Consider the following 15,121-nt stretch of genomic DNA (forward strand, 5'->3'; position numbering starts at 1 on the left):
AAAGAATCCAAATTTACTAACCTGTGAATACGACACTGGAGTAGTTGAACCAGCAGGAAAGAAGGAAGATGCGGAGTACATGGTCGTGTCGCCAACAGTGTACACAGGATATGCCCTGTATCAACACAACCCAATATATTATTTCCTTTTCTTTCACCATTTCATTTTTTCATATACAATTTGTTATAATAAAAACATAAGACATAAACAATTATTCAAAAACACCAATATTCATATCCAGGCTGACTCATGTCTATATTTCAAATATTTAAAGAAATGTGCAAAAGAGTATGTATGTTCCACTTTATTTATATATATATATATATATATATATATATATATACATATATATATATATATATATATATATATATATAGTATATATATATATATATATATATATATATATACACACACATACAGTACTACCTCTCATTAACGGACGAAAAATGGGGTAACGATGTCCGTTGATGTGAATAATCTGTTGATTTGGAGTGGTTTTTGGGTGGCATAGTGATTGCACAGCACTCAACAACAGCACCAAAAACACCGAAAACACAGCGAAAACACCGCAAACACAGCTAATGAGAGGTAGTATTGTATATGTATATATATATATCCACATACCAAGGGCATCTTCCACCTTATAAGGAAGATAGCCAAGTCAAAGGCACACACCCACTTCCACCCATTCCACTCCTTCCCATTACCCTTGTTTCATTCTCCTCTCAGCTCCTAATGGATGATGGGCCATCCCTGTCTACTGTTCACTGACTGAGTTAGAAGCTAGTTTACCTCTCCTGGTGGCTACTGCATTTGTGAAGACATGTTTCAATTTTCTTTTATTGCATAATGAATTATATATGTATATATATATATATATATATATATATATATATATATATATATATATATATATATATATATATATATATATATAATATACAGTTCAACCTTATGAACAAACATGATTCATTCCCAAATCTTAATCATAATGTGAAATACTCATTAAGCAAAAAAAAGTTTCCAATAGGAATCAATGTAAAATACAATAATACATCCCATGCTTAAGATAAAATACCCAAGAATAATTTGTAATAATATCTAAACTTGTTTTTTGAATTATTAATGCATAAGATAAAAAAATATAATGTACAGTAAATGAATCTGGGAAAGAATTAGTAAGATAATATGAAAATAAATATACTGTTGCAATTTACAAAAAGAAAGGAAGGTAGCTCCTAGTGCAAGGGAGATAGACAGGAGGAATGATTAACGAGGTCAAGGAGGAGAATCTTCCACCAAGGGAGGTTCCTCTTCACTCGCTGCTATAATATTCTTGACTGACTCACTACCTTTAAATCTTTTAGAAACATTGGCATAGCTGGCACTTTCTTTAGAATCCTTTTTCACTAGAAAGCTGTCTAGAGACATTTGTTTTTGTCTATACTTCAAAATTTGGCAAAAATATGACACAGCATTATTATTAAGTAAATTTGCAGCGTCCATAGCCACTGCCTTATTGGGGTGATACTCTTCAATGTACAATGAAACAGTTTCCCATGCTTTAAGCATCTCCCTTATTGCACTGGAAGGTTGTTACACTGATGAATCTTTTATCTCCTCTCCTGACAAAATCTCCTCCACAACTTCTTGCTGTGAAACAGAATACAATACCACAACCTCTTCAGTGGTCAGCTCCTGTCTATGCTCTTCCACAAGCCTGTTGATGTCATTGTTATCCACCTCTAGCACCATGCTCTTGGCCAAAGACAGAATCTTGCTGACTACAGGCTCCACAGACACCAACTCAAATCCCTCAAAGTCACATTTGACAATGCTGTCCAGCCAAAGCTTCTTCCAAGCTGAAATAGGGGTTCTCTTGGTGACCCCTTCCCATGCATTGTCAATCATCTTGAGGTAGGCAACTATGTGGAAGAGGCCTTTTCAAAACTCTTTGAGAGTGAATTTCTTCCTCTCAGTCACCTCAAAACAATTCTCGAAAAGTGCTTTAGTGTAGCTCTTCTTAAAATTTGAGATGACCTGCTGGTCCATGGGCAAAGGAGTGGAGTTGGGAGGCAGGAACTGGGTCTTGACAAATTGAAATTCATCAAGGAGGTCATCTTCTAGACCTGGAGGACGGGCTGGACTGTTGTCCATAACAAGCAAGACATGAAGTGGCAGATTCATCTTCCAGAAAAGACCCGTTTCATCGCAATCAAAAACCTGTTGCAGCAGGTAACCCTCAGAATCCACAAGCTTCCCAAAGTCACAGATGATCTCTGCTGCCTTTGTGTCAGAGCTTGCTGCTTTGCCATGCTTCAGAATGCTGTGAATGCTGGTTCTTTTTTTAAACTTCTTGAACCACCCTCGGATTGCCTTGAATGCTTCTTCTTTGTCCTATGCTGGTCCTGGCATTTTCTTAATGAGGTCGGCAAAAACTGCTTTTGTCGTCTCACAAATGATGCTCTTGTTAATAGTGTTGCTTTCTATTTGTTCCTCATTAATCCAGATGAAAAGCAACTTTTCAAACATCATCAAGAATACATGGCCATTGCACAGATATTTTTGTCACTCCCTTTGATGCATCTATCTCCTTAATTTTGTCCTTGTTCTTGAGGATAGTGCAAATTGTTGATGTAGTGCAATTGTATGTGCATGCAAGGCCAGCCACCCTCACACCTCATTCTTGTTTCTCGATGATTTTACGTTTCACTTCTACAGTGATTTGTCTTCTCTTATCCCTGTTCTCTTGTGTCTTTTCTTCATGGACATTCTTGCAAGGGTAACTTTGCACTGAAAAAAATCACAAATAATGCATCTGAACACAAATTTGGAAAATATACAATCACAAGCGACACTATGATGCTGGCAGAACGAGTGCTAAACACACGCTGATAGATGAGCTTCCTGGTAACACAAACATAATGTTTCTTCCCTATATGTGTGATATGTGTCCAGCTTTCATCACTGGCTTCATATTGAAAGTATATAACAAACTGATCTATGAAACATTAATTCATCACTAATCAATCACTATATTATCATTTTCATTTCTGATTGCATCTCATGATCCACTTAGTTTCCACAATGCAATTATTACAATATGATTGGAAGATATTCAGAATTGCACCCACAGAAAATTTTATTACAAAAACATGTTTACAATTTTGGACAATTCTAAGACACTTCTTTCTATGATATCTTCTTCAAAACTATAGCATTTTATTTATGCACCCCCTCTTATAATTATACTAATAAGATATTAAATTTTTCAAAATAAAAACTAGGTTTCATACCATTGTAGACCATTCTATGACTACTTAGTTCTATGAAATTCTGGTTAGAAATGCCTTGTTTTCGAAGTATACCACCCCTCCCCTTTCACAGTTTTGGGAGTGAGAACCTGGGAGCTGAAAATAGGGAGTTTTGGGTGGGGAAGTAAAAGACGAGTGGGTAATTCTAATCTAACCAACTAAACCAAATTTAACCTAGCCTACGCAATCCCACACATGTATAACCTAGCATTATAGCCACTGTGTTCAAACTAAGGACAGCGTTGTGGACCCACAGGATAAATGTTGATTGGCAGAAAGAGTCCCATCACACTCATAGTTACATATGATTGGCTAGAAAGAAAATAGACATAACTCGAAAATGCACAATTTACTATGGAAATGCCATAAAAGAAAATTGTGTTAGAACTGTCCAAAATAATAATCTTGGTTTTATAATTTAATTTGCTGTGGGTATAATATTGACTGGATTCTAAAGAAGAAAAAAATTCAAGACTTTAAGGTCAAATTAAAAAATCCATGATCAAGTAGAAAATTTTAAGAAGTAGCAACATTGGCTCAGAAGCAGATGGAAACAAGCAAGCCATGAGTCACAAGGAGACACTCCTCAGGACTTGTAGCTAGCTAGGTAGAAAGGGGCCTTCATGTCTGGCATACAAATCATGAAATGTTACTCGTTAAGTGAGTCAAATTCTTTAAATTTCTTTTGCTCATTATGCAAATCACTTGTTATGTGAAGTGCTCATTGAGGTTTGACTCTTTTTATATATATATATAATACACACTATATATATAAATATATATATATATATATATATATATATATATATATATATATATATATATATATATATATATATATAATACACACTATATATATAAATATATATATAAATCCACTACCACCCATTTCATCCTCACATACTCGACTTCCATTCACCACCCTTCCCTCCCTCTTTTCTTGGCTCCTCCTGGATGATGGGTTATCCCTGCTTTTCACCCACTGCCCACCATTAAAAGCAATGTAGTATGAAGGATCACAGCAGACGTTCTGACTCCGTCCACACAACAAAATTCATCGAGAAGCTGCAAAAAAAGGTGCAGCAAGATCCAGGCAAGGCAATGCGGAATTTGGTGAGAGAAATGGGCTTCAAAGTGGCAACTATGAAGAAAGCTCTGAACAAGGATCTTTGCTACTCCTCATACAAGAGGCGGAAGAGCCAACTACTCACCACCAAGGCCCAAGAGAACCACCTTGTGAAAGCCAAGAAACTCTTCAACAAGGTCAAACACCCAGTTGAGCTGGGGATGCTCTAGTTCTTCTTAGGCAAGAAGAACTTCTGCCAGGACAAGTTGCACAATGTGCAGAACAACAGGTGGCTAGTCTACAGTCTGCACAAAGTCCCACACTTCATGAAGACCAAGTTCCCTCAAACTGTGATGGTCTTTGGTTGTGTTTCCAGCAAAGGCCATGTTATGTTGCCCCACATCTTTGAAGAGGGACTCAGACTCACTTCAGATGGCTATATTGATTTGCTGTCCACTGTTGTCAAGTGCTGGGTAGAGAGGGTGGCTGTGGGAAGACCATACATGTGGCAGCAGGACTCAGCTCTGTGACACCTCTGGGAAAACCTAGAAGTGGCCATCTGAAAACTTCTATGACTTTACCAGTCCCAACATCTGGCCCCCAACTTGCCTGATTGCAACCCCATGCATTATTATGTGAGGGGTGCAATTGAAAAAGACACCAATCGTACCACCTGCAACACCAAGGACGAGCTAATTGCTAGGATCAAACTGGTGTTCAGGCATCTCTCAAAGGACACCATGAAGGCTGCATGCTGCAGGTTGAGGTCCCACCTGGAGGCTGTAGTAGAGGCTTAGGATGGCTTCTTTGAGTGAGCTGTATTTAGCAAAGATCCTCAAAGATATGCACTTTGACTTTTGAGAATACATAAATTTTTAGCCAAGATATGATGTTTTTCTTTCCTTTCTCAAAGTGTCAAAATTATCCTGAACATCCTGCATATATATATATATATATATATATATATATATATATATATATATATATATATATATATATACATATGAGTGTGTGTGTGTATTTACCTAGTGTTTACCTAGTTGTATCTTACGGGGAGGGGAGCTACGCTCATGGTGTCCCGTCTCTGTATCTCGCCATATCTAATTTGCTCTTAAATTTGTGTATTGTTTTTGCACACACTATTGTTTCGTCTAATATGCTCCATAAATCCACAACTCTGTGGGGAAAGCTGTTCTTTTTCAGGTCTCTTCTATAACTGTCCTTTTTGAGCTTCCTTCCATGTCCCCTTGTATTCCTCTTGTCCCAGTTTAGTAAGTCTTCTTTATCAAGGACTGCTATACCTCTCATAATTCTGCAGATGGTCAATAAGTCACCTCTTTCTTTTCTTTGCTCCAGAGACAGTAATTCTAGTTTTGACAATCTCTCTTCATATCACAGTTTTGATAGTGTTGGTGCCATCTTTGTAGTTGTTCTCTGGATTCTCTCAATTTATTCATTTTAGTACTGGATGACCATAGTGTTACTGCATACTACAATTTTGGCCTTATCAGTGTAACTAGTATTTTCTTTACCATTTCTTCATCCAAGTAAAAGACACTTTTATTGATCTTAGCAAGTTATAGGTTTCACTGACAATTTTGTTTATCTGTTTGTCAGGGGACATATCCTTTGTGATGATTACTCCCAGTTTTTTTCAGATCCCACTGTCTTTATTTCCTTTGCACCAATTTTATATTGTCCTGATATCCTTACTGTGATGCATGAGAGGGAGTTGGTGGGGGATGGGGGGGTGAGGGAGTATGTATGAGAAATAAATTTACGCAACCCGAAGGGACTTCTCTCCGTCTTCTCCTTTTCTGCATGAGGGGACACAAAGGGGGCAGGTTGCCGACTTAATGAAGCAGCCTTGCTGTGGATGTGCTGTGTCTTGTGACACTGCTTCTGACCCAGGGCAGTGGACAAGATGCAGAGATGACTCATCATCCAAGAGGTGCCAAAGATAAGAGGGAGTGAAGAGGGTAGAGGGGAGTGGAGTAGGTAGGAGATGGAATGGGTGGGAGTGGAGTAGGTAGGAGATGGAATGGGTGGGAGTGGAGTAGGTAGGAGATGGAATGGGTAGGAGTGGTTTCTATCCCTTTGTTTTTTGGCTACCTTCCGTGTAAGGGGGAAAAAGCCTTTGGTATATGTATGTATGTATATATATATGTACGGTATGTATGTATGTATGCATATCTTTTTTTTTTTTTTTTTTTTTTTTACTTTTTCCAAATTCCATTATGTTACATTTCTTCATGTTGAAGTCCATTTCCCACTTCTGACTCCATTCCCAAACCCTGTTCAGATCTCTCCGTAGCATATGTATGTGTGTGTGTGTGATAAGAATACTAGAAATGTGTGTTCAGAAATGAGGGAGTTATACCAGGAAAGATAAACTAATGAAGCAGAACACTTTTGCATATTTACATCTTCCATGCTAGTACAAAGAAGAAATGACAATAGGAAGAATAAATTAAAGAAATATATGAGAGAACAAGCCATGTTGATAAAGGAAGTCAGAGAAGAAAAAGAGGTATACATGGTTTTGCCACCATCCTGGTAATGAACAAACAATTGAGAAAATTGCTTACATCACAGAAATTCGATTGAATGCAGTTTGATCAAATCTAGTAAAGGGGTAAATATAAACCTTAAGGTCTGCACAAACTACATAGTTATGTAAGCAAAGAAATACCAAGGGTGCTTAAATTAAAAATATATATATATCAGTTGTGAGCAATTGTCTCAATCATTTGTTTATTACAAGAATGGCAGTAAACCATGTATTTACCTAGTTGTATTTACCTACTTGTATTTTACGGGAAGGAGAGCTATGCTCGTGGTGTCCCGTCTTCATATCTCATTTTATCTAAACTATTTTTAAATTCATGTATTGTTTTTGGACACACTACTTTCTCATCTAACTTGTTCCAACTGTCTATTACTCTGTAAGGAAAGCTGTTCTTTTTCAGATCTCTTCTATAGCTGTCTTTCTTGATTTTCTTTCCGTGTGTAACCTAATTGTTGTATACTGAAAAGGAGCAATGCTTGCTGGGTCCTGTGTCCTATTCTCTAATTTTCTAACACACCTTAGACTCATATTCATGTACAGTTCCAACTTAATCTGTTTTTAATTTCCAATTATCATATGAAGATTTGAACTCATGTATTGTTTGAGCCTGGGCTATGTCACTTTCTAGGCTATATCACATATTTATACATCTATATGGAAAACTGTATTTCTTCACATCTTTTCGATATGTGGTCTTTCTTAATTTACTTCCATGACCTCTTAAACCCCTCTCATCTTTAATCAGATCTCTTCTATCAGTGCAATCTATCCCCTTTAATGACCTGAACACTATAATCATGTCACCTCTTTCTCTTTGATTTTTCGAAGTTGGCAGACTCAGTACTATTAATCTTTCCTCATATAGTTTATCTGCCAGGCTGGGGAACAATTTGGTTGCTATCCTTTGTATTCTCTCAATCTTGCTTATATCCTTCACTCTGTGTGGGGACCATACCACTGATGCATATTCCAGTCTCTGACATATCAGGGATTCCATGATTCTTTTTATCATCTCTTCATCCATATAATGGAAGGGCACTTTAATCTTCTGCAGCAGACCATATGTCTCTCCTTCAATCCTGCTATGCCTGTCAGGTGACAGCTTGTCTTTTATCAACACTCCCAAGTCTTTCTCCTCTTTTGCTTTTGTAATGGGTTATAGAAGAGATCTGAAAAGGAATAGTTTCCCACACAGAGTGGGTATCTGGAACAAATTGGATGAGGCAACAGTGTGTGCAAAAACTATACAAGAATTTAAGAACAAACTACCTAGTTGTATAATATGGGAAAGGGAGCTATGCTTGTAGTGACCCGTCTTTGTATCTCTCAGGATTTAGTTTGTTCTTAAATTCTTGTATGCTTTTTGCACACACTATTTTTGTCTAATTTGTTCCAGACATCCACCATTTTTTTCAGATCTCTTCTATAACTATCTTTTTTAAGTTCATTTTCATGTCCTCTTGTTTTTCTTTTATCCCACTTTAATAAGTCTTCTCTGTCAAGGACTTCCATGCCTTTCATGATTCTGTAAATGGCCAATAGATCTCCTCTTTCTCCTCTTTGTTCTAGGGTTGGTAGTTCCAGTTTGGACAATCTTTGTTTGTATATCAATTTTGAAAGTGTTGGTACAATTTTTGTTGTTGCACTTTGAATTCTTTCTAATTTCTTTATATTCTTTTTTGTGCTGGGTGTCCATAGTGTCACAGCACACTCCAATCTTGGTCTTATCAGTATGACTAATATTTTTTCACCATTACTTCATCCAAGTAATTAAAAGCCACCTTTACTGATCTTAGTAAACTGTAGGTTTCTCTGACTATTTTGTTTATGTGCTTGTCTGGTGACATGTCTTTATCAATAATTACTCCTAGGTCCTTTTCCAAGCTAACTTTTTTTATTTCCTTTGTGCCAATTTTATAATGTCCTGATATTCTATTCTACTTTTTCCAAACTCTATTATACATTTCTTGATGTTGAAGTTCATTTCCCACTTTTGGCTCCATTCCCAAACTTTGTCCAGGTCTCTCTGTAATGATTCACAGTCTTTTTCTGTACTTACTTTCTTTAGTAGTTTTGCATCATCTGCAAAGAAGTTTATGTAACATTTTACACCTTCATGTCATTTATACATATAGCAAACATTATTGGAGCTAATACTGAACCTAGTGGGACTCCAATTATCATTTCTTCCCAGGTCGAGATTTTGTTTCTAACTACCACCCTCATTTTTTCTCCTGTTCAAGAAATCTTCCATCCATTTCAATAACTTTCCTTGTACACCTTTTGTTTCGAGTTTTCTTAAATAGCTTTTTATGTGCTACTTCATCAAACACCTTTTGTAAATCCACGAAAGTACAATCTGCCCGTCCGTCCCTTTCTTGCATTATATCTATTAACCTTGAAAAAAAAAAAAAAAAAAAAAAAAAATTGTGGCACACCATCTTCCTTGTCTAAAGCCTAATTGTTTTGGATTCAGTATATTGTTTTCTTCCAGATGATTACTTTTTCACATATTTTAGCTATCTATCTCCCCCTTTATATATTGGCACAGCATTTGCATTTTTCTAATCTTGCAGTACATATTTTGTCAGTTAGTTCATCTATACATTCTTTTAGTATCCAATTTGCAATTCTGTCAAAGGCCGTGTGATTTTCTGACATCAAGGTTTACTATTTGGTACCTTATTTCTTTCTGTGTCACAATTATTTCTTTCATTGGGGGTTCTTTCTCTCCTTCATCCCAATTGTATTTTCAGATGTGAATACAGATCTAAAATGTTTGTTTGTAATTTCAGCCATTTCTATATCTTGTATATATTCTGCATTCCCTTGATGCAGTTTCACTATTTCCTCTTTATTTTTTAATTTACCTTTTACATATCTGTAGAATAATTTAGGATGATCCTTATATTTGTCTATTATATCTTTTTCATGACTTTTTTCCTGTATATCTTTACATATTCATTTCTTAGTTTGACATATATTTGACACTTACCCAGTTTATTATTATTATTTTTTTAATCTTTTCCAAGCTTTGTCTCTTCTATCTTTTGCCTCACTACATGTTTTTGGTAACAGCATTTAATGCACACCTTTTCCTGTTTTTGTTTTGGTATGTATTTATCCACTCCATTACTGATTTCTTTTAATATTGTCCATTTCTCTTCCATCTTTGTTTCTTCATTAAAGAAGTTTTCCCAATTCACTTTTTGAAAGAATTTTCTGAGTTTCTCAAAATCCATTTTGTTGTACATTAGTCTTCCTTTTCTGTGTTTCTCATTTCTTCCCAAATAAAATTTTCTTCTAGTTTGAACTCAATTAGTATGTGGTCACTCTTCCCAATTGATGTCTTGTATTCCAATATATCCACAATTTCAGGCTCTGATGTAAATATTAAGTCTAGTCTTGATGGTTCTTCATTATTTCTATATCTGGTATTTTCTTTTACCCACTGAGTCATTGTGTATTCAATGGTCATGTCCAGTAGTATATTTCCCCAAAGGTCCTCTCCACCTTTCACTGTCATCTCCTCCCAACATATTTCTTTGGAGTTAAAGTCACCCATAATTACTAAGTTTCGTCCTTCTATCAGTATTTCATTTAATGCAAGTTTTGTGTCTTCCAATATTTTGGAATGTTCACTCTCCATCCAGAAATATGTTTTTAGGGGCACATATATCACTACAAATTTTCTACATTTCATGTCACTATTTTCAACTTTTATCATAATCAATTCCACATTAATATTTCCTAATATATTTGTCACATTTAAGCCTTTCTTAGTCAAAAACATGACTCCACCCTGTTTCTACTCACTGTTATCCCATTATTATATAACCCTGTCCCATAGTATTTTGTTGGTAGTGGACCTTTTAATTTTATCTCCACAATTTCTATTATATCCTGTTTCTCTTTTGCCAGACAGTCATTTAATTAATTTAGCCCTGAAATAATTTCTAATTTTTTCCTTTTTTCTCCTTTTTTGTTTTCTGTATGTCCTTTTTTTATATACAATTTTCTCAGCCTCAGGTTCAGTACTCAAAAAAAAAAAAAATTATCCCTGTTCTTCTCTCGTTTTTTTTTTCCCCCGCTTCATTTCTTAGTATCTTTTTTCTAAGTTTTTCCTTATCCCTCATTTCTTTTTTTATTCATATATGTTTGTAATTTTTCTTTTAGCCAACTTTGCTGTTTTGTTAGTGCTTCTTCCGCCATAATTTGAGATCTTAGTGGTCTATTTTTTTTCCTTAGTGTAGTCCTATTCTATGCACTTCCTCATTTCTTGCCCCTCCTCTTGTATCTCTTTCAGAATTCTTTTTCTATTTCTTTCTCCTCTTTTTCTCTTAAGTATCTAGCTACATTGTGTTTTTCTTTAATACCATAAGGTACTATAAATGTTTTTTATCAACTGTCTCTGACCCAATTTTCTTTCTCTTTAATTACTTTAATGACTGTTTCTTTTGCATTTTCTTGCACTAGTTGTTGTACAATTTCTTTAAATGTTATTTTCTATTTTCTTCTTCCACTTTCCATTGATTTCTGATTTCTTGGAGATCTGTCTCTTTTATGATTTCTCCGACTTTGTCGGTCACTTGCTTGTATTTGTTCTTTTACTTCTTTTTCAAAGCCTCATTTTTGTTAGTATCTTAATTTTTTATTCTTTCATTGTCACTTTTGACTATGTTTAATTCCTTTTTTATATCATTAAGCTCCCTGTTTCAGTATTTTGTTATTTCAACTCATTCACTTTATTCATCACTCTGCATTCAGCTTTCAGATCAATAGAATGGGCGGAGAAGGTATATGTCTTTGACTTGGCTACCTCCCTTATAAGGGGGAAAAAGATCTTGGTATATATGTATATGTATATATATACATATATATATATATATATATATGTATATATATATATATATATATATATATATATATAAAGAGAGAGACATACATACTTGCACACAACTTACTAGTTATGCTAAAAAACAAAATCACACCAAAATGTTATGCTCTTTTGATATGATTACATTATAAGGTTTAGTTATTTCCATAATCAAGCAATTATTCTAAAAGCTATAAAGCCATTTCATATTCTATCTACATTGTGAATAATTGTTCTACAGAGCAAACAATAAATAAATTAATCATTAAAATTAAATTGTACTACTCTATATTTGGATCATAAGTGCTATGTAAATACTACATGAAAGCTATGCACTTAAATGCCTATGACCTTCACAATCAAATGAAAAATTTCAAAATCTTGGATATTAAATAAAGTCTCATGGTTTTATCAATAATCTAAAAACATGATTAAAAAAACAGAATACTATAAACATTACAATATCACAATACAATATGCTCAACATCATTGACATTTTAACAGAAATATTACTTGTGCTTAAACCATGCAAATAAACTATAATAAAAATGCTAACAGAAAAATATGAATGCAACAAAGAATGCATGCAAGTGTAGCACATCTATCACCTACCTTAACAGCTATGACAGCTTATGCCTAAAACATTAACAAAGTCATCAGTGTACTACATCTTACCATGCAATCCACCCACTAACTGACAGATATAAAGAACCATTTGGCCCAGTTATCATCATTATTATCCTTTCAGTATTACTTCCTTGTGGATATAATTTTAAGAGAAGCAAATTTATTGTCATTCAGTTATAGCCAACATGTTTAAACTGAAGAGACAACACAACAAGGACAAACAAAAATTAAAAACATAATACAAAACCAAGATATGCCAAAGCAATAGTTCTGGCAAAAATTCTCAAGACAATACATTCATTCTAGTGAAACTAAAAATGGAAGTATATGTTGCATAATTTTTTTAATCTACCTACCACCTTTCACTTGTGTCATTCTCTTAAATATGGACCTATTTTAAATAACTCCACAATCTCTATTAATAAAGGACAGCTTTCCAATTTACAAGAATTAAATTTCAATTGCAAAACCTATATATATATATATATATAAAAATAAGACTATACAAGCAACAAGAATCATCACAAGAAACTTCCATTCTATCACAATTATTTCATCCATACAAGACTGCAGTTTCATCTAGCCAAAATAATCTGCTGTAAAGTATCTACACATCTTTGATTTCAAGATAATTGGTCACACTAATATATATTATTTAAAAAAATATATAAAAAGGGCCTCCAAGTGATTAAAAAAACAGCAGATTGGGTAATACTTAAATAATGAACTGCTATTCTTGTAGAATCGCATGAATGGATCCTATATTACTGTACTGTAACCCTTTTAGATATCTAAAAAAAAAATCAGCAAGTGACACCAATAAATGCATCCATATGTACTGTAGTGTGTAGGTGATTGTATTTACCTAATTGTATTTACCTAACTGTAGTGTACAAGAAAGGAGCAATGCTTGTTGGGTCCCATCTCCTATTTTCTAATTTTCTAACATACCTAGACACAAATTCATGCACAGTTCCAACTTAATCTATGTTCTTGATTTCCTATAATCATATTTAGATTTGAACACATGTATTGTTTGAGCTTGGGCTATATCACCTTCTAAGCTATTCCACATATCTATGCACCTATATGGAAAACTGTATTTCTTCACATTCTTTAGAAATGTGGTCTTATTTTACTCCCATGACCTCATAAAGTCCTCTCATTTTTAATCAAATATCTTCTGTCAATGCAATCTATCTCCATTAGTGACCAGAACACTAATCATATCACCTCTTTCTCTTTGATCTTTCAAAGTTGGCAGATCCAGTATTGTTTGTCTTTCCTCATATGGTTTATCTGCCAGGCTAGGGACCAGTTTGTTTGCTACCCTTTGTATTCTCTCAATCTTGCTTATATTGTTCACTCTGTGTGGGGACCATACTACTGATGTATATTCCAGTCTTGGACATATCAGGGTTTTGATGAGTTTTTTCATCATTCCTTCATCCATATAGTAAAATGCCACTTTAATCTTCTGTGTGTTTACCTAGTTGTATCTTACAGGAAGGGGAGTTATGCTCGTGGTGTCCCATCTTTACATCTCACCATGTCTAATTTGCTCTTAAACTTGTGTTCATTTTCATGTTTCTTCTAAACTCTCCTTTTTGAGCTTCCTTCCATATCCCCCTGTATTCCTCTTGTTCCAGTTTAATAAGTCTTCTTTATCAAGGACTTCAATATCTCTCATGATTCTGTAGATAGTTAACAAGTCATCTCTTTCTCTTCTTTGTTCCAGAGACGGTAATTCTAGTTTTGACAATCTCTCTTCATATCAGCTTTGATAGTGTTGAGGCCATCTTCATAGTTGCTCTCTGGATTCTCTCAATTTTTCTTATATTCTATTAGGTACTGGGTGACCACAATGTTGCTGCATACTCCAATTCTGGCCTTATCAATGTGACTAGTATTTATTTTACCATTTATTCATCCAAATAACTAAAAGCCACTTTTATTGATCTTAAAAAGTTGTAGGTTTCTCCGACAATTTTGTTTATCTGTTTATCAGGGGACATGTCTTTTATGATGATTACTCCCAAGACTTTTTCAGATCCCACTTTCTTTACTTCCTTTCCACCAATTTTATATTCACCTGATATCCTTTTTTTACTTTTTCCAAATACCATTATGCTACAACTTAATGTTGAAGTCCACTTCCCACTTCCCAAATCCTGTTCAAATCTTTCTGCAGTGAGTCACAAAATCCGTTTCAGTACTCCTTTTCTTCAGGAGTTTAGTGTCATCTGCAAAGGAGCTCATGTAACATTCCACACCCTTGTCCATGTCACTCACATAAATAGCAAAAATTATTGGATACTTATCCTTGTGGAACTCCACTAATCATCTCTTCCCAAGTAGAATTCTTATCTCTGAGCATACCCTCAATTTTCTTCCATAAAAGAAGTCCTCCATCCATTTCAGTAGTGTACCTTGTATCCCTACTATGGTTTCCAGTTTTCTTTATATTTGTTTGTGTGATACTTTGTCAAAAGCGTTTTGTAGGTCTAGGAAAGCAAAATCAGCCTATCTGTCCCTTTCCTGTATCATATCTAATAGCCTTGAGTAAAAACAGATCAAACTTGTGGCACATGATCTTCCCTGTCTAAATCTGAATTGTCTCTGATTTAGTATATTGTTCTCCTCCCGATGTTTTATCAATCTATTTT

At 34.7% G+C, this 15,121-nt stretch overlaps 1 protein-coding gene across 9 annotated transcripts in view; it reads right to left on the reverse strand.

Moving 5' to 3' along the window:
* Window positions 1-15,121, reverse strand: part of LOC143028423 (DNA-binding protein RFX2-like) — a 362,309-nt gene that overhangs the window by 107,612 nt on the left and 239,576 nt on the right. For all 9 annotated transcript variants that reach the window (XM_076190484.1, XM_076190478.1, XM_076190483.1 and 6 more), the window contains one exon: window positions 22-115. In XM_076190484.1, the coding sequence (XP_076046599.1) occupies window positions 22-115 (94 nt within the window). The remainder of the gene's footprint in view (window positions 1-21; window positions 116-15,121) is intronic.

Source organism: Oratosquilla oratoria, chromosome 9, assembly GCF_046742065.1.
Source record: "Oratosquilla oratoria isolate Oo_2021 chromosome 9, ASM4674206v1, whole genome shotgun sequence".
Classification (NCBI taxonomy): domain Eukaryota; kingdom Metazoa; phylum Arthropoda; class Malacostraca; order Stomatopoda; family Squillidae; genus Oratosquilla; species Oratosquilla oratoria.